This window comes from Protomyctophum bolini (genome assembly GCF_963924005.1).
Source record: "Protomyctophum bolini genome assembly, chromosome: 16".
Lineage (NCBI taxonomy): Eukaryota > Metazoa > Chordata > Actinopteri > Myctophiformes > Myctophidae > Protomyctophum > Protomyctophum bolini.
The window spans coordinates 41155121-41179288 of record NC_137877.1 but is presented as its reverse complement, the minus strand read 5'-3'; the positions used below and the strand labels follow the sequence as shown (position 1 = coordinate 41179288).

Sequence of the window (24168 nt, the reverse complement as noted above, 5' to 3'; positions counted from 1 at the left end):
GTTAACTTCAATGACAGTGAACTAGGTATCATTTGTTTTTATAATCTCTTATTTAATCTGCATTCACAGACTTGTTGGCTGTAAACTCAGAAAGACAGACGTTGAAGTTGTGTCTTCAGCTCTCAGCTCTAATCCTTCCCATTTGAGAGAATTGGACCTCAGTGAAAACGACCTGCAGGACTCAGGACTCTGTGCTTCACTGAAGAGCCCACACTGTAGACTGGAAGTTCTAAAGTAAGATACATGATTTACCACATTTATTTTAATCACTTCTGTTTATTATGCACTGTATTATGTGAATATAATATGATTGCTGTGGTGAGAATGTATTAATAAGCTTGATATTGAACGCGTAATAATAATATCCCTTTAAGGCAAATGTATAGGCTACTTCGACATACAACGTGGTTGTGCACCGAAAATAGCTGATCTACAAGCTCACTGTCTCCAAATGTCTTAATGCTCAGGATGGGATCTATGTTGGTTCTCTGCTCTACATGTAAAATGTCTTGAGACAACTTGTTGTGAGTCGACACTTTAATAAAATTGAACTGAATTGAATTACAGCGTGTCGAGGACACAACACTTGTGAGCTTGCAGATCGGCTATTTTCGATGTTCAACCCCCTTGTAGCTACGCCACAGTTATCGAGCTTTACCGTGGTACGCATTAATACATAATCAATAGTCTGCATCTACCTACTGTACTAATCAATTATCATTATATTAGTCTAGGTCTGTGGTTTCCTAAACTGAGGGTCTGGACCCCCAAGGGGGTCCCCAGAGGATTAGCTTAAAGTGCAGCATTGTTTTCTCACTGAAAAGTAGACAAACCAACAGTATAAGTGTACAGTATACAGAGTATCTGTACATTTCTAAAGCCCAAACCACACAAAAGGGTTGGGTCGCGACAAAGTGTTTTTTTTAAGATAAACCACACCAATGAAACTCTTTGAGTTGCATTGGTGTGTTTGATGTAAAACCAAAAAGAAAGAAAAGGTTTTGTCCCGACCCGACCCTTTGGTGTGGTTTAGGCTTTAAGGTACAATTAAATTACTTTTAAAACATTTTTAAAACCAAATTGTCAAATATTACGGAAGAAAGTCGCAAACATTGTGAAAATAGCTGATCTACAAGCTCACTGTGAGGCATTGTGAGCTTGTAGTTTGGCTATTTTCATAATATGTATCAGTGAAACTGAAAGTAATGCCTTTAATTCCAAGTACTTGTCAGGTAGGGGTCTCCCAAGTTCAGATATGATTATTTAGGTATAATTTGTTTTTATAATCTCTTATTTAATCATCATTCACAGACTTGCTGGCTGTAAACTCAGAAAGACAGACGTTGAAGATGTGTCTTCAGCTCTCAGCTCTAATCCTTCCCATTTGAGAGAATTGGACCTCAGTGAAATCGACCTGCAGGACTCAGGACTCTGTGCTTCACTGAAGAGCCCACACTGTAGACTGGAAGTTCTAAAGTAAGATACATTTACCACATTTATTTTGATCACTTCTGTTCTATTTTGTCCCTGCTAACCGCCAGAGGCGGTGCTTTAAGCACTGAATACGTCCCTTCGCGCATGCGCAGTCGAGTATTTTATACCAACAATGTAAATTTTGACCCCGTGATGACCCCCGGAGTAGTCTATATCTTCCGGCAGTCACCTGGGGCTCAGTCCCTAATTTCTTCTCGCTGCGCAAGTTGTACACAGTACAGAGTTCTACAGCAGAATTGAACTGCATTGTTACAGAACTATTGAGTCGCTGGTAGTCCCGTGACCATTATTGGTCGGAGTAGCGACGCGCGCGTTCGCCCTCCAGGAACTGCGACTCTTATCATCGACTTTACATCTTCTTTTCCCCGTGGGAACGAACTAACAAAGGTAAGCAAACAACCCCTGTGCGCATAGGCTGCGTGCGCGCTGCTTCCCTGCCACACACACGGTTGCGTGCTACGATCGGTGACCTGATAGCGTCCCGTTCAGCACTGGTCAAAGCTGAACGGATAAGTTCGGGTCTCTTTGCCAGCTTACACTGTTTGATTCCCATGCATGAATTTAATTGAATTGTATGCTATGCTGCAGTGCTAGTGACGGCAAGCATAGTGCTGCCCGCTCCCAGCACGTCAGCCGACATTGCTTATTGTTTGTTTATTTTCTGTTTAGCCCGTGTCTGCGACGCGGCACGCCGCAGCACGGTGCAACTCGAGTAACACTCATTCTGTGTACTGTAGTGTACTTATTTAATGCTATACTATTAAGCTTATAGTTTAAGTTTGGCGTATCTGGAGGGTACTTCAGTATGTGAATTAGCTTGACTGATTTGGTCGTCACTGTTTTCAAGAGTGTACTTTAATTTCGGCATAGAGTCACTGCCTCTTTATAGGTTGTTGTTTGTTAAATTAGATATATGTAACTATATGTTGTATTATTATTATATACTATATATAATTATATATATTATATTATTATTATATACTGTATATAATTATATATTATATATATTGTATTATTATTATATACTATATATAATTATATATTATATACACTGTTCTATCGCTGTTAAAGCACCCCTTAGCCGGCATAGGTGGCGTGCGCGCCCCCTTCCTCCAGCTAAGCGGCCTTTAGCACAGCCAACAGTAGCCTCTGCTGGCACAGGCAGCGTCCGCGCTCCCTCCCTCCAGCATACGGCTCCACCCCTAGCAACCACTAGCGTCCGTGCTCTGGGCTACATCTGCGGGTTACCGATGGACGAACCCCGCCACCACCTGTGCACCTCCTGCCAGGCTCCTCTGCGGCCAGAGGATGGGCATGACCTCTGCCCTGGGTGTCTTGGCCCCCAACATCTGAGGGAGGCACTCGGCGACAACCCATGCATGAACTGCACCATCATGCCCCGGGAGGTGAGGATAGCCAGGTTGGCACAGGTGGAGAAGGTGGAAGGTGAGCTCCCCCCATTGGGCATGCTAACTCAACGCCAGACCAGGGCTTCCAAGCGTCGATCCACCACACCTGCTACCTCGACCCCTGCTTCCAAGAGAAGGGCGGGGCCTGACCATAGGCTATCATCTAAGGTCGACCAGATGTCTGCCGACCTGGCCCTAATGAGGGCCATGTTCATGGCCCGTCAGCCCGAGATCCAGCCGGAGGACGTAGAACCACCCACTCCGCCGATGCCACACCTGATCCCTGAGGGTCAGGACCCTGACACACTGTCCCTGGCGGCCTCAGCCACCCACTTCCATGACTATGATGAAAGTGAGGCGGATGGGGCAGAGGCGGCTTCCGAGGCCTCTGAGCAGGGCTCGTACTCATCAGCCCAGACCGGTCTGACTGAGACGGCTGGCGGCTCCATGAGGGCCGCCCTGTACATGGCTCTTGATCATCAGAGCCTGGCTGGACCGCAGCAGGCGGAGTCAGCCCCGTCAAGCCGTTTTTTCAAGAACAAGCCAGCCCCCTCTAGCTTTACCGTTCCTCACTCGGAGGACTTTCTGAAGGAGCTTCACACTTGCTGGAGAGACTCGAAGGCTTGTTCTCGTCTCTCTGCCGATGGGCGTGCCCTCGCGGCCATGGACAACCCGGAAGGAGTCGGCCTGCAGCGCATGCCGGCTGTGGAGCCCTGCATCGCTTCCTTAGTAGTCGCCCCCGACGAGGCGCTACGGCAGGACACCAGGTGCCCCCGACCCCAGTGCAGGACCACCGATGACCTCCTCATAAGGGCTTATGATGCAGGAGCCCGTGCCGGGAGGATCTCCAACTCCCTGTCACACCTCATGCTCGCCCTCTCTGCATCTCTGCAGGCGAACAACGCGAGCGCAGAGCCCGCAGACGCCAACACCCTCTGCGACGCATCACTGGAGGCATTTGGCCTCATGTCAAGAGAGCTGGGACGGATGATGTCCATTCTCGTTCAGGCGCGGCGCCAAGTCTGGCTCTCTCAGGCCAACCTGACTGAGAAGACCAGGGCAACCCTGCGCGGCCTCCCAGTGGTGCCGGGAGCGATATTCGGCCCAGCTGCGCGGGAAGCACTGGACCGCACAATCCGGGCCAGGGAGGACAAGGAGCAGCTGTCAAGCCTGAGGCGACAGCGCATGCCTCCCCCAGAGGGGCCTCCCAACAGGATCAGAGGCCCCTCGGCCGCCACCCGAGCTCGCCTGCCACAGGCCCCCACTTGGGGCCAGCGCACTTCCCAGTGGACTGAACAGAGGCAGGGCCATAACCCTGGCCGGCCCTCTACTAGGCAGTTTCGTGCCCCGGGCCCTGGCGGACCCCCCTCCCAGGGCCCCTAGGGGCCGGGGGGGCAGACGCTGAGACCACGCGGCCGGCCGTCGGATACTTTACACCTCAGCAGCTCAGGTACTGGGCTGCTCAAGCTTCGGACACGTGGGTGATTGCCACCTTAACCCACGGGTACAAGCTTCAGTTCCGACGCTGGCCCCCCACAGCCGGCCGGGTCAGAATGACCACTATAGCCGACCCGGCAAAGGCCCTTGCCCTAGACCAGGAGCTGTCCACCCTCCTGGCCAAGGGCGCCATCGAAGCAATAGACCCCCGGGAGCACCCCAGGGGGTTCTACTCAACATACTTCCTAGTGCCAAAGAAGACAGGCGGTTTTCGCCCCGTCTTAGACCTGAGGGTGCTAAACAAATACATGAAGGTCATTCCGTTCCACATGTTGACCTCAAGGGACGTCCTGCAATCCATCGCCCACAGGGAATGGTTCACATCAGTGGACCTAAAGGACGCATATTTTCATGTCCCCATTGCTCGGCAACACCGCCAGTTCCTGCGGTTTGCCTATCGAGGCCGCCACTGGCAGTTCAGAGTTCTGCCGTTCGGGCTCTCCCTCTCTCCGAGAGTATTCACGAGGTGTGTGGCAGCGGCGCTGGCGCCTCTCCAATCGCAGGGCGTCAAGATCCTTCCATACCTCGACGACTGGCTGATCTGCGCGCCATCCCAGGCGCTGGTAGCCGAGGACACAGCACGTCTCCTGTCCCATGCAGCCCGGCTGGGGTTAAAGGTAAATGTGGAAAAAAGTTGCCTGATCCCATCCCAAACCACAACATTTATTGGTCTGGCGTTACACACCATAACGATGAAAGCCTGTCCGTCCTCACGCCGGGTGGACGACATTATAAAGTTTCTTCCCATGTTCCGGAGAGGCAGTCGGCTGTCGCTCATCACATTCCTCCGCCTCTTGGGCAAACTGACGTCCGTGGCGGCCGTTGTCCCCCTGGGTTTGCTGCGACTGCGCCCCCTGCAGAGGTGGCTGAACAGTTTTCAGTTGGATGCCGAGCGACACAGACACAAGAAGATAACCGTGTCACAACAGTGTCTACTCGCCCTAGCCCCATGGAGAGACAGGGTGTACCTGTCGAGGGGGGTCCCTATGGGGTCCATTCCCTCTCGCAGGGAGATCGTCACCACCGACGCTTGCCTCCTGGGCTGGGGTGCGGTGTGGCAGAGCAGGACAGCTCGCAACCAGTGGTCGGCGGAAGATCGCCGAGACCACATAAATGTGCTGGAGCTACGTGCGGTGCACCTGGCCCTACAACGCTTCCTGCCATACTTGAGAGGCAGGCACATACTCATACGGTCAGACAACACCTCAACCGTATTCCACATCAATCACCAGGGCGGAACCAAGTCTGCACGACTACTAGAGGTGTCCACAGACCTGCTGACTTGGCGGCCCCCCGTCTCACCAGCCTACAGGCGGTGCACATACCAGGGGAGCGGAACCACCTCGCAGACTTCCTCTCCCGCCAGAAGCCCCCGTCAGGGGAATGGCGCCTCCATCCGGATGTGGTGCACACCATCTGGGCCCGCTTCGGGAGAGCACAGGTGGACCTCTTCGCTTCAGGGGAGTCAACCCACTGCCCTCGCTGGTTTTCCCTAGCGGAAACCGTCAGTCCTCTAGGCCTGGACGCACTGGCGCACCCCTGGCCACAGGAGCTGCTCTATGCATTTCCACCACTTCCTCTGGTACGCTCAGGTCTCCAGAGGGTCGTTCAGGAGGGTCACACCATCCTGCTGGTGGCCCCTTTCTGGCCAGGGAGGACATGGTTCCCCCTGCTCCACAGCCTCTGTCACGGAACGCCTTGGCGCCTCCCCGACAGGAGGGACCTACTGTCGCAGCTGGGAGGCCGGATCTGGCACCCATGCCCACAACGCCTCCAGCTGTGCGTCTGGCCGCTCAGGGGCCGGAGCCACTGCTGAGCAGCCCGGTGAGACACACCATACTGAACGCCAGAGCGCCGTCCACCAGGCTACAGTACGACAACAGGTGGAAGCTGTTTTCCAGCTGGTGTAGGGATCTGGGCGAAGACCCAGTACACTGCCCTGTACCCAAAATCCTGGAGTTCCTGCAATCCCTACTAGGTAAGGGCCGGTCCCCCTCTACCTTGAAGGTTTACGTGGCAGCAATATCCTGCCGCCATGTGACAATTAACGACCGCACAGTAGGGAGCCACAACCTGGTGTCCCTCTTCCTGAGAGGGGCTCGGAGGTTGCATCCCCCGAGAGCTCCGAGAGCTCCGTCATGGGACCTTAACCGGGTACTGGACACCCTGTGCGGGCCTCCCTTCGAACCCTTGGCACAGGCCGAGGTGAAATGGGCGTCATACAAGACATCCCTTCTCCTGGCCATTACATCGGCAAAGCGCGTCAGTGAACTGCACGCTCTGTCAGTCAGTGACTCATGTCTGAGGTGGAACGCAGACGGCTCGGGGGTCACGCTGTGGCCAAACATAGCATTCCTCCCGAAGGTGCTGTCGCAGGCTCACCTCAACCAGCCTATCAGGCTGGCTCGATTTAACCCCCCACCTGGAGAGGGGACAGACAAACTGGAGCTGTTGTGCCCAGTCCGGGCTCTGAGAGCCTACATTGAAGCTACTGCACGCATCAGGCGGGCAGAGCAGCTATTCCTTTGCCATAGTGGTGTGAACAAAGGCGGGGCTCTCTCCAAGCAGCGCCTGTCCCACTGGATTGTAGACACAATCAGCCACGCCTATGAGGTAAGTAACCTCCCCGTACCATCAGGTGTACGGTGCTACAAGGAGCATTTCCACATCATGGGCTGCCATGAGAGGGGTGCCCTTGGAGGACATTTGTGCCGCCGCCAAATGGGCTTCGGCAGGCACTTTCTCAAGATTCTACAGGGTGAATGTGGCCACTCCCCACCCATTGGACGTGGTCCTCTTCCCCGAATCCTCCGGTTCTACCCTTTGAGGTTTGTAATCAGGATTCCTCGTGACTTGGCTGGTATAAGTCATTCAGTGCTTAAAGCACCGCCTCTGGCGGTTAGCAGGGACGAAATAGAACGATAGTTATGTATGTAACTACGGTTCTATGAGTCCCGAATGACCGCCAGAGGCACTTTTGTCACTCAGAATCCTCATGTTCTCGCGAGAAGATTCTGTAGGGACTGAGCCCCAGGTGACTGCCGGAAGATATAGACTACTCCGGGGGTCATCACGGGGTCAAAATTGACATTGTTGGTATAAAATACTCGACTGCGCATGCGCGAAGGGACGTATTCAGTGCTTAAAGCACCGCCTCTGGCGGTCATTCGGGACTCATAGAACCGTAGTTACATACGTAACTATCGTTTTATTATGTACTGTATCCTGCTACCCTAATAGACAGGGGTACATAAGCACATGGCCGTTTATCCAACAGCTTTCTCCGACCGAACCACACTTTCACCACACATCTCTATATGCAAAATAAAACCTGCACACTCCCAGAAAACATATAGACTACATTGCATTCGCCAAAAATGTCTTATTTACTTTTTAAATATTACTTTTGTCAAACACGCTATTATTGCTCAACCTCTACAGCCTACGTCGGAATCGTCATGTTGGCGTCTACTACGCCAACTACGTTCACTTAATGGGGCCAGTCCTTCACAGTGACACACGCGTTAGATCAACCACGCGACCGGGATGGTTTCTACCCCTCAATGTCGTGCCTACTCTACACTGCCATCCGAAGGCCCCTCCCCCTTTCACTGCTCCTGTGTCGCCAACTACGTTCACTTAATGGGGCCAGTCCTTCACAGTGACACACGCGTTAGATGAACCACGCGACCGGGATGGTTTCTACCCCTCAATGTCGTGCCTACTCTACACTGCCATCCCAAGTCCCCTCCCCCTTTCAGCGACTCGAACAGCAGCTCCGTCCGAAAGCCCACAGCACTACTGCACAGCCCCACACATGTCACACACCCAAATGAATCGAATGAATGAATAAGGCGCTTATATCGCTTTTGCTCAGTGGATGGGACATTTACATTAAAAGCAATCGGATGGACGCGTGGATAACGGCATGGTTGTGTGCAATCGGAGGGAAAGCTTCCATAATCCATATAGCTTCCATGCTAGCTGCTTCAGACACAGGGGAGGGAGATGGCCCGGTCTCGAGTGCGAAATAGCGCTTATGCAACAATTACCCTAAAACACAAACACCTCAACTCGATGTCATTGTGAATAACAATTTCGAGCGACAAAATAATTTTTGGAAGGACACTTTCACCCAGTATGAAGCTATATGTGGTAGCCGTCTGTGTCACACCAAAACTGGTGTCCTATACAATCCTGTAACGATCCTCTCTTGCATCTGGGCTGAGGCACTGCCTGCGAGTTGTCTCCGTCTAATAAGCAAATTTAGAAATTCCTGTTTGAGAGCTAGCTAATTTAAGACATCCGGTTGCCTTCAGAATAAAATAAGGTTATTTAATTCGTTAATTAAATAATTATTACATTACATTATTAGTATTATTGTTACATTACAGTTATTGTAAAGACACACATTATGTTCCTGTGTACAAATAAGTAATTCAATATATCTAAATGGATAAATGCTATTCACTACAGTGCATGGACTTTATAAAGTGGAAATTATACTTCTGGATTTGCAGGCCTGGCGCCACGGGGGGGGGGGAGGGGTGTTTGCCCCCCTAAATCAACCTCTCTGCCCCCTTACATCAAAAGTGGAAAAAACTCTACAGTTACAGACAAAACAATGGTACATTTCCAGGCATTCAATTAAATTCCCTTGCTTGAAAGGAAGGAAGTAAGGATGCATCTTAATACAGGATCCAGCAGCATCTTAATGATCTCCCATCTAGAACTGGAAAAACAACATTCCTCACCTATAGGCCATCCTTGGGGTGGGGAGGGGTGCTAATGTAATTGTTGCAGTGGTCAGGGTGCTTAAGTGGCCAGCTACTGTAACTAGCCAGGGGTGCTAATGTCATTGTGCTGGGTGTGGTCAGGGTGCTTAAGTGGGCAGCTTAGCTAACAATAAGCTTCTTTGTAAACTCACTCATTTACAAACAAGCTCACATCAGAACAATAATGCATGTAATAATAATAACAATAATAATAATAATCATTATAAGAAAAACAACAATAACAACATTAACAACAGTACAGTACAGTACAGTAAAGACGTACAGTAAAGTACAGTACAGAGGACAACATTACAGTACAGTGCAATACTAAGGAGTGCAGTACAGTATTATAATAATTTATAACCCATCCGTTACTACATGTGCAGGGCACACTACTGAGTTTAAAAACACAGCTGAAACATGAAGTGGAGTCTGTCAAATCCCGCAATTTCCTTCTTCCCATATTGCGCTGCAACGACACTGGGATGAGGCTCCCGAAGGGGGCCGAAATTCTAGTTATTATTATTGTAGGCTACTTCGACATACAACATGGTTGCGCACCGAAAATAGCTGATCTACAAGCTCACTGTCTCCAAATGTCTTAATGCTCAGGTTGAGATCTATGTTGGTTCTCTGCTCTACATGTAAAATGTCTTGAGACAACTTGTTGTGAGTCGACACTTTAATAAAATTGAACTGAATTGAATCACAGCGTGTCGAGGACACAACACTTGTGAGCTTGCAGATCGGCTATTTTCGATGTTCAACCCCCTTGTAGCTACGCCACAGTTATCGAGCTTTACCGTGGTACGCATTAATACGTAATCAATAGTCTGCATCTACCGACTGTACTAATCTATTATCACTCTATTAGTCTAGGTCTGTGGTTCCCAAACTGTCTGATGGAGATGAACGACCACTCACTACATCAGAAGATCCAACAGTTCCTGAAGTCAGAGAACAGAACAGAGAAACTGTCTGAGACCCAGTGTTCAGCTCTGGCCGTCATGCTGCAGATGTCAGAGGAGGTTCTGGAAGAGTTGGACCTGGACAAATACAACACATCAGAGGAGGGGCGAAGGAGACTGATCCCAGCTGTGAGGAACTGCAGAAAGGCTCGGTTAGTAGTCAAGTGAATAGAAACATGCCATTAATGCCATTACAGTTAACACTATAATTATAAATGAAGGTTGGCATAAAAGGTGTCTGCATTTCAAATAGTGATTAGTGGTATTGTCTGTATTGTCTGCATTGTTATGCATTGTTCCACGCCCCTTTTAACACCATAAAAGACAGCCAAAATACCCAACGTTAAATCCGCTTCACTGTGGTGAAAGCACTCAGTAGAACAAGTTGAAAGGTGTCACTCACAGATCTATAAGCATACAATGCTTTGTATCGCAACACATTGACAGCTTGTAGGTCTGGTTAATTATCAAAGGGAGTCCCTCGATGTGATGTAATATAAAAAGCAGCCAAAGCTTTTGAAAGTGGTACAAAGTTGACCTAGAGGGAAAGGCCATGGAGTCACTTAATCCTCCATCCTCCAGGGACCATGTGTGTGATATGATCTGTAGGGTCCATCCTCCAGGGACCATGCTGTGTGATATGATCTGTAGGGTCCATCCTCCAGGGACCATGTGTGTGATATGATCTGTAGGGTCCATCCTCCATGGGACCATGTGTGTGATATGATCTGTAGGGTCCATCCTCCATGGGACCATGTGTGTGATATGATCTGTAGGGTCCATCCTCCAGGGACCATGTGTGTGATATGATCTGTAGGGTCCATCCTCCATGGGACCATGTGTGTGATATGATCTGTAGGGTCCATCCTCCAGGGACCATGTGTGTGATATGATCTGTAGGGTCCATCCTCCAGGGACCATGTGTGTGTCATCATCTGTCTAGCATGAAGGTGCACAACACACATCCTGGCAATAATTTAAAGATAATGTTGTCCTAAGTGTAGTAGCTGGCGAATTAAATTATCAATGCTGTATAATGGCTGAATATCCATGGACAACTTAAGTTATAAGCAACATAGTTTGTCTAAGCTCCAGATTCAATAATGATATTTTAACTGCCATGGTTATTTTAATTACTCCGTTAAAGGAGCATAAGTTAACAGTTGTTGCTTGTGAAAAGGATCAATATTAATAATATAAGACACTTCTTATATCTGTGCATATGTTTGATGCAACGTTTGGAGCTGCTCATTTCCTTTTCTTGGGTTAACAAAAAAGAAAAGAAAAAAGTACCACATTGGATAATTCTTTCCTAATTCTTATACAAGCTCACAATGCTGCGACCTGTTGTGAGCTTGTAGAGCGACTATTTTCAGCAAAAATCTGTCATTATGACGGCATCAAGGCCCGCCACAATACATTTTAGTCGACTAAATCAACTGTAGAATTAGTCGACTAAAATCTTATGACATTTAGTCGACTAAAACTAGACTAAAAACTAAAACATTCCAGGTGACTAATATGTCACTAAAACTAAATGAAAGCTATTCAAGAGACTATGACTAAAACTAAAATCAATGCTGCCAAAACAACACTGGACTTATAACATTGTGTAGGTTATGAAATGTTATAATATTGTAGGTTATGCAATATTATAATATTGGGGTAAATTCAAACTAACAGTAAAGCCTCATCTGTGGCCCAGCTTGAGGAGACAGAGAATATAAATAGAGACTGAATGCTGGTCTCCAGCAGCTTGTTTGTAAAGCTTTTACAACGTTTAGTCAGTAAATATCCAATGTTGTTGTTCAGTCTTCATTTCACTCCTTCAACTGCTGGTTGAAGTCTTTGATATCAACATGTCTATCTTCCTCTGTACAGACCGTACAGACATTCTGTGTTGTCAAGTGCGGTGTCTATATCTCTGGATAACTAGATAGGAGATGTTTTAGTTAACTTCAATGACAGTGAACTAGGTATCATTTGTTTTTATAATCTCTTATTTAATCTGCATTCACAGACTTGTTGGCTGTAAACTCAGAAAGACAGACGTTGAAGTTGTGGCTTCAGCTCTCAGCTCTAATCCTTCCCATTTGAGAGAATTGGACCTCAGTGAAAACGACCTGCAGGACTCAGGACTAGTGGAGCTGCTCTGTGCTTCACTGAAGAGCCCACACTGTAGACTGGAAGTTCTAAAGTAAGATACATTTACCACATGAATTTTAATCACTTCTGTTTATTATGCACTGTATTATGTGAATATATATATGATTACTGTGGTGAGAATATTTATAAGCTTGATATCATGCAGGTAACCCAAGCTTATGGGCCACTTTCAAAATATGTTTGAAAGTGTAATCCTTTGAGGCAAATGTATAAACGTCTGAGCTACTTCGTCATACAACTGGATTACACACCATAAACAGCTGAGCTCACAAGTTGAACGCGTCGAGGACGCAACGCTTATGTGAGCTTGTAGATTGTCTATTTTATACGTGCGACCCGTTGTAGCTACGCTACAGTTATCAAGCTTTACCGAGGTACGCAACAGATCAACACATAATCAATATAATGCATCTACCTACTGTACCAATCAAATATCATTATATTAGTCTAGGCCTGTGGTTCCCAAACTGAGGGTCTGGACCCCCAAGGGGGTCCCCAGATGATTAGCTTAATGTGCAACTAGTGTGGTTTCTCACTCAACAGTAAACACACCAACATACAGTTTAAGTGTACAGACTAGTATCTGCACATTTCTAAAGGTACAATTTAATTACTTTTAAAACATTTTTAAAACCAATTTGGTAAATTGGCGAATATTACGGTATCTGTGCAGCCGAGTCAAACTAAATGAAATGCCTACAATTCTTGCTTGTCAGGGTATTGGGTCCTCAGTTCAAATATTTTTTTTAGGTATAATTTGTTTTTATAATCTCTTATTTAATCTGCATTCACAGACTTGCTGGTTGTAAACTCAGAAAGACAGACATTGAAGCTGTGTCTTCAGCTCTCAGCTCTAATCCTTCCCATTTGAGAGAATTGGACCTCAGTGAAAACCACCTGAAAGGCTCAGGACTCTGTGCTTCACTGAAGAGCCCACACTGTAGACTGGAAGTTCTAAAGTAAGATACATTTACCACATCTAATTTGATCATTTCTGTTTTATTATGCACTGTATTATGTGAATATAATATGAATGCTGTGGTGAGAATGTATTAATAATAAGCTTGATATTGAACGTGTAATATCCCTTTAAGGCAAATGTATAGGCTACTTCGACATACAACGTGGTTGCGCACCGAAAATAGCTGATCTACAAGCTCACTGTCTCCAAATGTCTTAATGCTCAGGGTGGGATCTATGTTGGTTCTCTGCTCTACATGTAAAGTGTCTTGAGACAACTTGTTGTGAGTCGACACTTTAATAGAATTGAACTGAATTGAATCACAGCGCGTCGAGGGCACAACACTTGTGAGCTTGCAGATCGGCTATTTCCGACGTTCAACCCCTTGTAGCTACGCCACAGTTATCGAGCTTTACCGTGGTACGCATTAATACGTAATCAATAGTCTGCATCTACCTACTGTACTAATCAATTATCATTCTATTAGTCTAGGTCTGTGGTTCCCAAACTGAGGGTCTGGACCCCCAAGGGGGTCGCCAGAGGATTAGCTTAATGTGCAGCATTGTTTTCTCACTGAAAAGTAGACAAACCAACAGTATAAGTGTACAGTATACAGAGTATCTGTACATTTCTAAAGCCCAAACCACACCAAAGGGTTGGGTCGGGACAAAGTGTTTTTTAAGATAAACCACACCAATGAAACTCATTGAGTTGCATTGGTGCGTTTGATGTAAAAACAAAAAGAAAGAAAAGGTTTTGTCCCGACCCTACCCTTTGGTGTGGTTTAGGCTTTAAGGTACAATTAAATTACTTTTAAAACATTTTTAAAACCAAATTGTCAAATATCACGGAAGAAAGTCGCAAACATTGTGAAAATAGCTGATCTACAAGCTCACTGTGAGGCATTGTGAGCTTGTAGTTTGGCTATTTTCATAATATGTATCAGTGAAACTGAAAGTAATGCCTTTAATTCCAAGTACTTGTCAGGTAGGGGTCTCCCAAGTTCAGATATGATTATTTAGGTATAATTCATTTTTATAATCTCTTATTTAATCTGCATTCACAGACTTGCTGGCTGTAAACTCAGAAAGACAGACGTTGAAGTTGTGGCTTCAGCTCTCAGCTCTAATCCTTCCCATTTGAGAGAATTGGACCTCAGTGAAAACCACCTGAAAGGCTCAGGACTCTGTGCTTCACTGAAGAGCCCACACTGTAGACTGGAAGTTCTAAAGTAAGATACATTTATCACATTTATTTTGATTACTTCTGTTTTATTATGTACTGTATTATGTGAATATAATATGATTGCTGTGGTGAGAATATTAATAATCTTGATATCATGCAGTTAACCCAAGCTTATGGGCCTGAGTAGATAAAATTACCCAAATATGTTTGAAAGTGTAATAATCCTTTAAGGCAAATGTATAAGCTTCTGAGCTACTTCGTCATACAACTGGATTACACACCATAAACAGCTGATGCACAAACTCACAACGCGTCGAGGACGCAACGCTTGTGAGCTCGTATGATTGTCTATTTTATACGTGCGACCCGTTGTAGCTACGCCACAGTTATCAAGCTTTACCGAAGTACGCAACAGATCAACACATAATCAATATCCTGCATCTACCTACTGTACCAATCAAATATAATTATATTAGTCTAGGCCTGTGGTTCCCAAACTGAGGGCCTGGACCCCCAAGGGGGTCCCCAGATGATTAGCTTAATGTGCAACTAGTGTGGTTTCTCACTCAACAGTAAACACACCAACATACAGTTTAAGTGTATACAGACTAGTATCTGCACATTTCAATGTAATGACTTTTAAAATATTTTTAAAACCAATTTGGTAAATTGGCGAATATTACGGAAGACGCAAACACAACATGTATCTGTGCAGCCGAGTCAAACTAAATGAAATGCCTACAATTCTTGCTTGTCAGGTTATTGGGTCCTCAGTTCAAATAATTGTTTAGTTATCTTTTGTTTTTATAATATCTTATTTAATCTGCATTCACAGACTTGCTGGCTGTAAACTCAGAATGACAGACGTTGAAGCTGTGTCTTCAGCTCTCAGATCTAATCCTTCCCATTTGAGAGAATTGGACCTTAGTGAAAATGACCTGCAGGACTCAGGACTCTGTGCTTCACTGGAGAGCCCACACTGTAGACTGGAAGTTCTAAAGTAAGATACATTTACCACATTTATTTTGATCACTTCTGTTTTATTATGTACTGTATTATGTAAATATAATATGATTGCTGTGGTGAGAATATTAATAAGCTTGATATCATGCAGGTAACCCAAGCTTATGGGCCTGAGTAGATGTTAAAATTACCCAAATATGTTTGAAAGTGTATTAATCCTTTAAGGCTAATGTATAAGCTTCTGAGCTACTTTGTCATACAACTGGATTACACACCATAAACAGTTGATGCACAAACTCACAACGCGTCGAGGACGCAACGCTTGTGAGCTCGTATGATTGTCTATTTTATACGTGCGACCCGTTGTAGCTACGCCACAGTTATCAAGCTTTACCGAGGTACGCAACAGATCAACACATAATCAATATCCTGCATCTACCTACTGTACCAATCAAATATCATTATATTAGTCTAGGCCTGTGGTTCCCAAACTGAGGGCCTGGACCCCCAAGGGGGTCCCCAGATGATTAGCTTAATGTGCAACTAGTGTGGTTTCTCACTCAACAGTAAACACACCAACATACAGTTTAAGTGTATACAGAATAGTATCTGCACATTTCAATGTAATGACTTTTAAAATATTTTTAAAACTAATTTGGTAAATTGGCGAATATTACGGAAGACGCAAACACAACATGTATCTGTGCAGCCGAGTCAAACTAAATGAAATGCCTACAATTCTTGCTTGTCAGGTTATTGGGTCCTCAGTTCAAATAATTGTTTAGGTATCTTTTGTTTTTATAATATCTTATTTAATCTGCATTCACAGACTTGCTGGCTGTAAACTCAGAAAGACAGACGTTGAAGATGTGTCTTCAGCTCTCAGCTCTAATCCTTCCCATTTGAGAGAATTGGACCTCAGTGAAAACGACCTGCAGGACTCAGGACTCTGTGCTTCACTGAAGAGCCCACACTGTAGACTGGAAGTTCTAAAGTAAGATACATTTACCACATTTATTTTGATCACTTCTGTTTTATTATGTACAGTATTATGTGAATATAATATGAATGGTGTGGTGAGAATGTATTAATAAGCTTGATATTGAACGTGTAATATCCCTTTAAGGCAAATGTATAGGCTACTTCGACATACAACATGGTTGCGCACCGAAAATGGCTGATCTACAAGCTCACTGTCTCCAAATGTCTTAATGCTCAGGTTGAGATCTATGTTGGTTCTCTGCTCTACATGTAAAATGTCTTGAGAGAACTTGTTGTGAGTCGACACTTTAATAGAATTGAACTGAATTGAATCACAGCGCGGCGCGGCGAGGACACAACACTTGTGAGCTTGCAGATCGGCTATTTTCGACATTCAACCCCTTGTAGCTACGCCACAGTTATCTAGCTTTACCGTGGTGCGATTAATACGTAATCAATAGTCTGCATCTACCTACTGTACTAATCTATTATCACTCTATTAGTCTAGGTCTGTGGTTCCCAAACTGTCTGATGGAGATGAACGACCACTCACTACATCAGAAGATCCAACAGTTCCTGAAGTCAGAGAACAGAACAGAGAAACTGTCTGAGACCCAGTGTTCAGCTCTGGCCCTCATGCTGCAGATGTCAGAGGAGGTTCTGGAAGAGTTGGACCTGGACAAATACAACACATCAGAGGAGGGGCGAAGGAGACTGATCCCAGCTGTGAGGAACTGCAGAAAGGCTCGGTTAGTAGTCAAGTGAATAGAAACATCCTAGAGTCAATATGCCATTACAGTTAACACTATAATTATAAATGAAGGTTGGCATAAAGGTTGTCTGCATTTCAAATAGTGATTAGTGGTATTGTGTGGTATTATGGGTATTGTGTGTATTGTCTGCATTGTTCTGCATTGTTCCACACCCCTTTTAACACCATAAAAGACAGCCAAAATACCCAACGTTAAATCCGCTTCACTGTGGTGAAGGCACTCAGTAGAACAAGTTGAAAGGTGTCACTCACAGATCTATAAGCATACAATGCTTTGCATCTCAACAAATTGACAGCTTGTAGGTCTGGTTAATTATCAAAGGGAGTCCCTCGATGCAATGTAATATAAAAAGCAGCCAAAGCTTTTGAAAGTGGTACAAAGTTGACCTAGAGGGAAAGGCCATGGAGTCACTTAATCCTCCATCCTCCAGGGACCATGTGTGTGATATCATCTGTAGGGTCCATCCTCCAGGGACCATGTGTGTGATATGATCTGTAGGGTCCATCCTCCAGGGACCATGTGTGTGTCATCATCTGTCTAGCATGAAGGTGCACAACACACATCCTGGCAATAATTTAAAGATAATGTTGTCCTAAGTGTAGTAGCTGGCGAATTAAATTATCAATGCTGTATAATGGCTGAATATCCATGGACAACTTAAGTTATAAGCAACATAGTTTGTCTAAGCTCCAGATTCAATAATGATATTTTAACTGCCATGGTTATTTTAATTACTCCGTTAAAGGAGCATAAGTTAACAGTTGTTGCTTGTGAAAAGGATCAATATTAATAATATAAGACACTTCTTATATCTGTGCATATGTTTGATGCAACGTTTGGAGCTGCTCATTTCCTTTTCTTGGGTTAACAAAAAAGAAAAGAAAAAAGTACCACATTGGATAATTCTTTCCTAATTCTTATACAAGCTCACAATGCTGCGACCTGTTGTGAGCTTGTAGAGCGACTATTTTCAGCAAAAATCTGTCATTATGACGGCATCAAGGCCCGCCACAATACATTTTAGTCGACTAAATCAACTGTAGAATTAGTCGACTAAAATCTTATGACATTTAGTCGACTAAAACTAGACTAAAAACTAAAACATTCCAGGTGACTAATATGTCACTAAAACTAAATGAAAGCTATTCAAGAGACTATGACTAAAACTAAAATCAATGCTGCCAAAACAACACTGGACTTATAACATTGTGTAGGTTATGAAATGTTATAATATTGTAGGTTATGCAATATTATAATATTGGGGTAAATTCAAACTAACAGTAAAGCCTCATCTGTGGCCCAGCTTGAGGAGACAGAGAATATAAATAGAGACTGAATGCTGGTCTCCAGCAGCTTGTTTGTAAAGCTTTTACAACGTTTAGTCAGTAAATATCCAATGTTGTTGTTCAGTCTTCATTTCACTCCTTCAACTGCTGGTTGAAGTCTTTGATATCAAAATGTCTATCTTCCTCTGTACAGACCGTACAGACATTCTGTGTTGTCAAGTGCGGTGTCTATATCTCTGGATAACTAGATAGGAGATGTTTTAGTTAACTTCAATGACAGTGAACTAGGTATCATTTGTTTTTATAATCTCTTATTTAATCTGCATTCACAGACTTGTTGGCTGTAAACTCAGAAAGACAGACGTTGAAGTTGTGGCTTCAGCTCTCAGCTCTAATCCTTCCCATTTGAGAGAATTGGACCTCAGTGAAAACAACCTGCAGGACTCAGGACTAGTGGAGCTGCTCTGTGCTTCACTGAAGAGCCCACACTGTAGACTGGAAGTTCTAAAGTAAGATACATTTACCACATGAATTTTAATCACTTCTGTTTATTATGCACTGTATTATGTGAATATATATATGATTACTGTGGTGAGAATATTTATAAGCTTGATATCATGCAGGTAACCCAAGCTTATGGGCCACTTTCAAAATATGTTTGAAAGTGTAATCCTTTGAGGCAAATGTATAAACGTCTGAGCTACTTCGTCATACAACTGGATTACACACCATAAACAGCTGAGCTCACAAGTTGAACGCGTCGAGGACGCAACGCTTGTGAGCTTGTAGATTGTCTATTTTATACGTGCGACCCGTTGTAGCTACGCTACAGTTATCAAGCTTTACCGAGGTACGCAACAGATCAACACATAATCAATATAATGCATCTACCTACTGTACCAATCAAATATCATTATATTAGTCTAGGCCTGTGGTTCCCAAACTGAGGGTCTGGACCCCCAAGGGGGTCCCCAGATGATTAGCCTAATGTGCAACTAGTGTGGTTTCTCACTCAACAGTAAACACACCAACATACAGTTTAAGTGTACAGACTAGTATCTGCACATTTCTAAAGGTACAATTTAATTACTTTTAAAACATTTTTAAAACCAATTTGGTAAATTGGCGAATATTACGGTATCTGTGCAGCCGAGTCAAACTAAATGAAATGCCTACAATTCTTGCTTGTCAGGGTATTGGGTCCTCAGTTCAAATATTTTTTTTAGGTATAATTTGTTTTTATAATCTCTTATTTAATCTGCATTCACAGACTTGCTGGTTGTAAACTCAGAAAGACAGACATTGAAGCTGTGTCTTCAGCTCTCAGCTCTAATCCTTCCCATTTGAGAGAATTGGACCTCAGTGAAAACCACCTGAAAGGCTCAGGACTCTGTGCTTCACTGAAGAGCCCACACTGTAGACTGGAAGTTCTAAAGTAAGATACATTTACCACATCTAATTTGATCATTTCTGTTTTATTATGCACTGTATTATGTGAATATAATATGAATGCTGTGGTGAGAATGTATTAATAATAAGCTTGATATTGAACGTGTAATATCCCTTTAAGGCAAATGTATAGGCTACTTCGACATACAACGTGGTTGCGCACCGAAAATAGCTGATCTACAAGCTCACTGTCTCCAAATGTCTTAATGCTCAGGGTGGGATCTATGTTGGTTCTCTGCTCTACATGTAAAGTGTCTTGAGACAACTTGTTGTGAGTCGACACTTTAATAGAATTGAACTGAATTGAATCACAGCGCGTCGAGGGCACAACACTTGTGAGCTTGCAGATCGGCTATTTCCGACGTTCAACCCCTTGTAGCTATGCCACAGTTATCGAGCTTTACCGTGGTACGCATTAATACGTAATCAATAGTCTGCATCTACCTACTGTACTAATCAATTATCATTCTATTAGTCTAGGTCTGTGGTTCCCAAACTGAGGGTCTGGACCCCCAAGGGGGTCGCCAGAGGATTAGCTTAATGTGCAGCATTGTTTTCTCACTGAAAAGTAGACAAACCAACAGTATAAGTGTACAGTATACAGAGTATCTGTACATTTCTAAAGCCCAAACCACACCAAAGGGTTGGGTCGGGACAAAGTGTTTTTTAAGATAAACCACACCAATGAAACTCATTGAGTTGCATTGGTGTGTTTGATGTAAAAACAAAAAGAAAGAAAAGGTTTTGTCCCGACCCTACCCTTTGGTGTGGTTTAGGCTTTAAGGTACAATTAAATTACTTTTAAAACATTTTTAAAACCAAATTGTCAAATATCACGGAAGAAAGTCGCAAACATTGTGAAAATAGCTGATCTACAAGCTCACTGTGAGGCATTGTGAGCTTGTAGTTTGGCTATTTTCATAATATGTATCAGTGAAACTGAAAGTAATGCCTTTAATTCCAAGTACTTGTCAGGTAGGGGTCTCCCAAGTTCAGATATGATTATTTAGGTATAATTCATTTTTATAATCTCTTATTTAATCTGCATTCACAGACTTGCTGGCTGTAAACTCAGAAAGACAGACGTTGAAGTTGTGGCTTCAGCTCTCAGCTCTAATCCTTCCCATTTGAGAGAATTGGACCTCAGTGAAAACGACCTGCAGGACTCAGGACTCTGTGCTTCACTGAAGAGCCCACACTGTAGACTGGAAGTTCTAAAGTAAGATACATTTATCACATTTATTTTGATTACTTCTGTTTTATTATGTACTGTATTATGTGAATATAATATGATTGCTGTGGTGAGAATATTAATAATCTTGATATCATGCAGTTAACCCAAGCTTATGGGCCTGAGTAGATAAAATTACCCAAATATGTTTGAAAGTGTAATAATCCTTTAAGGCAAATGTATAAGCTTCTGAGCTACTTCGTCATACAACTGGATTACACACCATAAACAGCTGATGCACAAACTCACAACGCGTCGAGGACGCAACGCTTGTGAGCTCGTATGATTGTCTATTTTATACGTGCGACCCGTTGTAGCTACGCCACAGTTATCAAGCTTTACCGAAGTACGCAACAGATCAACACATAATCAATATCCTGCATCTACCTACTGTACCAATCAAATATAATTATATTAGTCTAGGCCTGTGGTTCCCAAACTGAGGGCCTGGACCCCCAAGGGGGTCCCCAGATGATTAGCTTAATGTGCAACTAGTGTGGTTTCTCACTCAACAGTAAACACACCAACATACAGTTTAAGTGTATACAGACTAGTATCTGCACATTTCAATGTAATGACTTTTAAAATATTTTTAAAACCAATTTGGTAAATTGGCGAATATTACGGAAGACGCAAACACAACATGTATCTGTGCAGCCGAGTCAAACTAAATGAAATGCCTACAATTCTTGCTTGTCAGGTTATTGGGTCCTCAGTTCAAATAATTGTTTAGGTATCTTTTGTTTTTATAATATCTTATTTAATCTGCATTCACAGACTTGCTGGCTGTAAACTCAGAATGACAGACGTTGAAGCTGTGTCTTCAGCTCTCAGATCTAATCCTTCCCATTTGAGAGAATTGGACCTTAGTGAAAACGACCTGCAGGACTCAGGACTCTGTGCTTCACTGGAGAGCCCACACTGTAGACTGGAAGTTCTAAAGTAAGATACATTTACCACATTTATTTTGATCACTTCTGTTTTATTATGTACTGTATTATGTAAATATAATATGATTGCTGTGGTGAGAATATTAATAAGCTTGATATCATGCAGGTAACCCAAGCTTATGGGCCTGAGTAGATGTTAAAATTACCCAAATATGTTTGAAAGTGTATTAATCCTTTAAGGCTAATGTATAAGCTTCTGAGCTACTTTGTCATACAACTGGATTACACACCATAAACAGTTGATGCACAAACTCACAACGCGTCGAGGACGCAACGCTTGTGAGCTCGTATGATTGTCTATTTTATACGTGCGACCCGTTGTAGCTACGCCACAGTTATCAAGCTTTACCGAGGTACGCAACAGATCAACACATAATCAATATCCTGCATCTACCTACTGTACCAATCAAATATCATTATATTAGTCTAGGCCTGTGGTTCCCAAACTGAGGGTCTGGACCCCCAAGGGGGTCCCCAGATGATTAGCTTAATGTGCAACTAGTGTGGTTTCTCACTCAACAGTAAACACACCAACATACAGTTTAAGTGTATACAGAATAGTATCTGCACATTTCAATGTAATGACTTTTAAAATATTTTTAAAACTAATTTGGTAAATTGGCGAATATTACGGAAGACGCAAACACAACATGTATCTGTGCAGCCGAGTCAAACTAAATGAAATGCCTACAATTCTTGCTTGTCAGGTTATTGGGTCCTCAGTTCAAATAATTGTTTAGGTATCTTTTGTTTTTATAATATCTTATTTAATCTGCATTCACAGACTTGCTGGCTGTAAACTCAGAAAGACAGACGTTGAAGATGTGTCTTCAGCTCTCAGCTCTAATCCTTCCCATTTGAGAGAATTGGACCTCAGTGAAAACGACCTGCAGGACTCAGGACTCTGTGCTTCACTGAAGAGCCCACACTGTAGACTGGAAGTTCTAAAGTAAGATACATTTACCACATTTATTTTGATCACTTCTGTTTTATTATGTACAGTATTATGTGAATATAATATGAATGGTGTGGTGAGAATGTATTAATAAGCTTGATATTGAACGTGTAATATCCCTTTAAGGCAAATGTATAGGCTACTTCGACATACAACATGGTTGCGCACCGAAAATGGCTGATCTACAAGCTCACTGTCTCCAAATGTCTTAATGCTCAGGTTGAGATCTATGTTGGTTCTCTGCTCTACATGTAAAATGTCTTGAGAGAACTTGTTGTGAGTCGACACTTTAATAGAATTGAACTGAATTGAATCACAGCGTGTCGAGGGCACAACACTTGTGAGCTTGCAGATCGGCTATTTTCGACATTCAACCCCTTGTAGCTACGCCACAGTTATCTAGCTTTACCGTGGTACGATTAATACGTAATCAATAGTCTGCATCTACCTACTGTACTAATCTATTATCACTCTATTAGTCTAGGTCTGTGGTTCCCAAACTGTCTGATGGAGATGAACGACCACTCACTACATCAGAAGATCCAACAGTTCCTGAAGTCAGAGAACAGAACAGAGAAACTGTCTGAGACCCAGTGTTCAGCTCTGGCCCTCATGCTGCAGATGTCAGAGGAGGTTCTGGAAGAGTTGGACCTGGACAAATACAACACATCAGAGGAGGGGCGAAGGAGACTGATCCCAGCTGTGAGGAACTGCAGAAAGGCTCGGTTAGTAGTCAAGTGAATAGAAACATCCTAGAGTCAATATGCCATTACAGTTAACACTATAATTATAAATGAAGGTTGGCATAAAGGTTGTCTGCATTTCAAATAGTGATTAGTGGTATTGTGTGGTATTATGGGTATTGTGTGTATTGTCTGCATTGTTCTGCATTGTTCCACACCCCTTTTAACACCATAAAAGACAGACAAAATACCCAACGTTAAATCCGCTTCACTGTGGTGAAGGCACTCAGTAGAACAAGTTGAAAGGTGTCACTCACAGATCTATAAGCATACAATGCTTTGCATCTCAACAAATTGACAGCTTGTAGGTCTGGTTAATTATCAAAGGGAGTCCCTCGATGCAATGTAATATAAAAAGCAGCCAAAGCTTTTGAAAGTGGTA

General features: G+C 43.9%; 1 protein-coding gene across 1 annotated transcript in view; it reads left to right on the top strand.

The window, feature by feature from the left end:
• Positions 1-12002: 12002 nt before the first annotated feature.
• LOC308330980 (uncharacterized protein) overlaps positions 12003-24168 on the top strand; it is a gene marked incomplete at its 5' end in the record, with an annotated part of 29204 nt that continues 17038 nt past the window's right edge. The window contains 13 exons of the mRNA XM_080786049.1: positions 12003-12027; positions 12244-12340; positions 13104-13268; positions 14337-14501; positions 15291-15455; positions 16248-16393; positions 16908-17148; positions 18791-18967; positions 19729-19893; positions 20962-21126; positions 21916-22080; positions 22873-23037; positions 23523-23768. Of these exons, the coding sequence (XP_080642175.1) occupies positions 12003-12027; positions 12244-12340; positions 13104-13268; positions 14337-14501; positions 15291-15455; positions 16248-16393; positions 16908-17148; positions 18791-18967; positions 19729-19893; positions 20962-21126; positions 21916-22080; positions 22873-23037; positions 23523-23768 (2087 nt within the window). The remainder of the gene's footprint in view (positions 12028-12243; positions 12341-13103; positions 13269-14336; positions 14502-15290; positions 15456-16247; positions 16394-16907; positions 17149-18790; positions 18968-19728; positions 19894-20961; positions 21127-21915; positions 22081-22872; positions 23038-23522; positions 23769-24168) is intronic.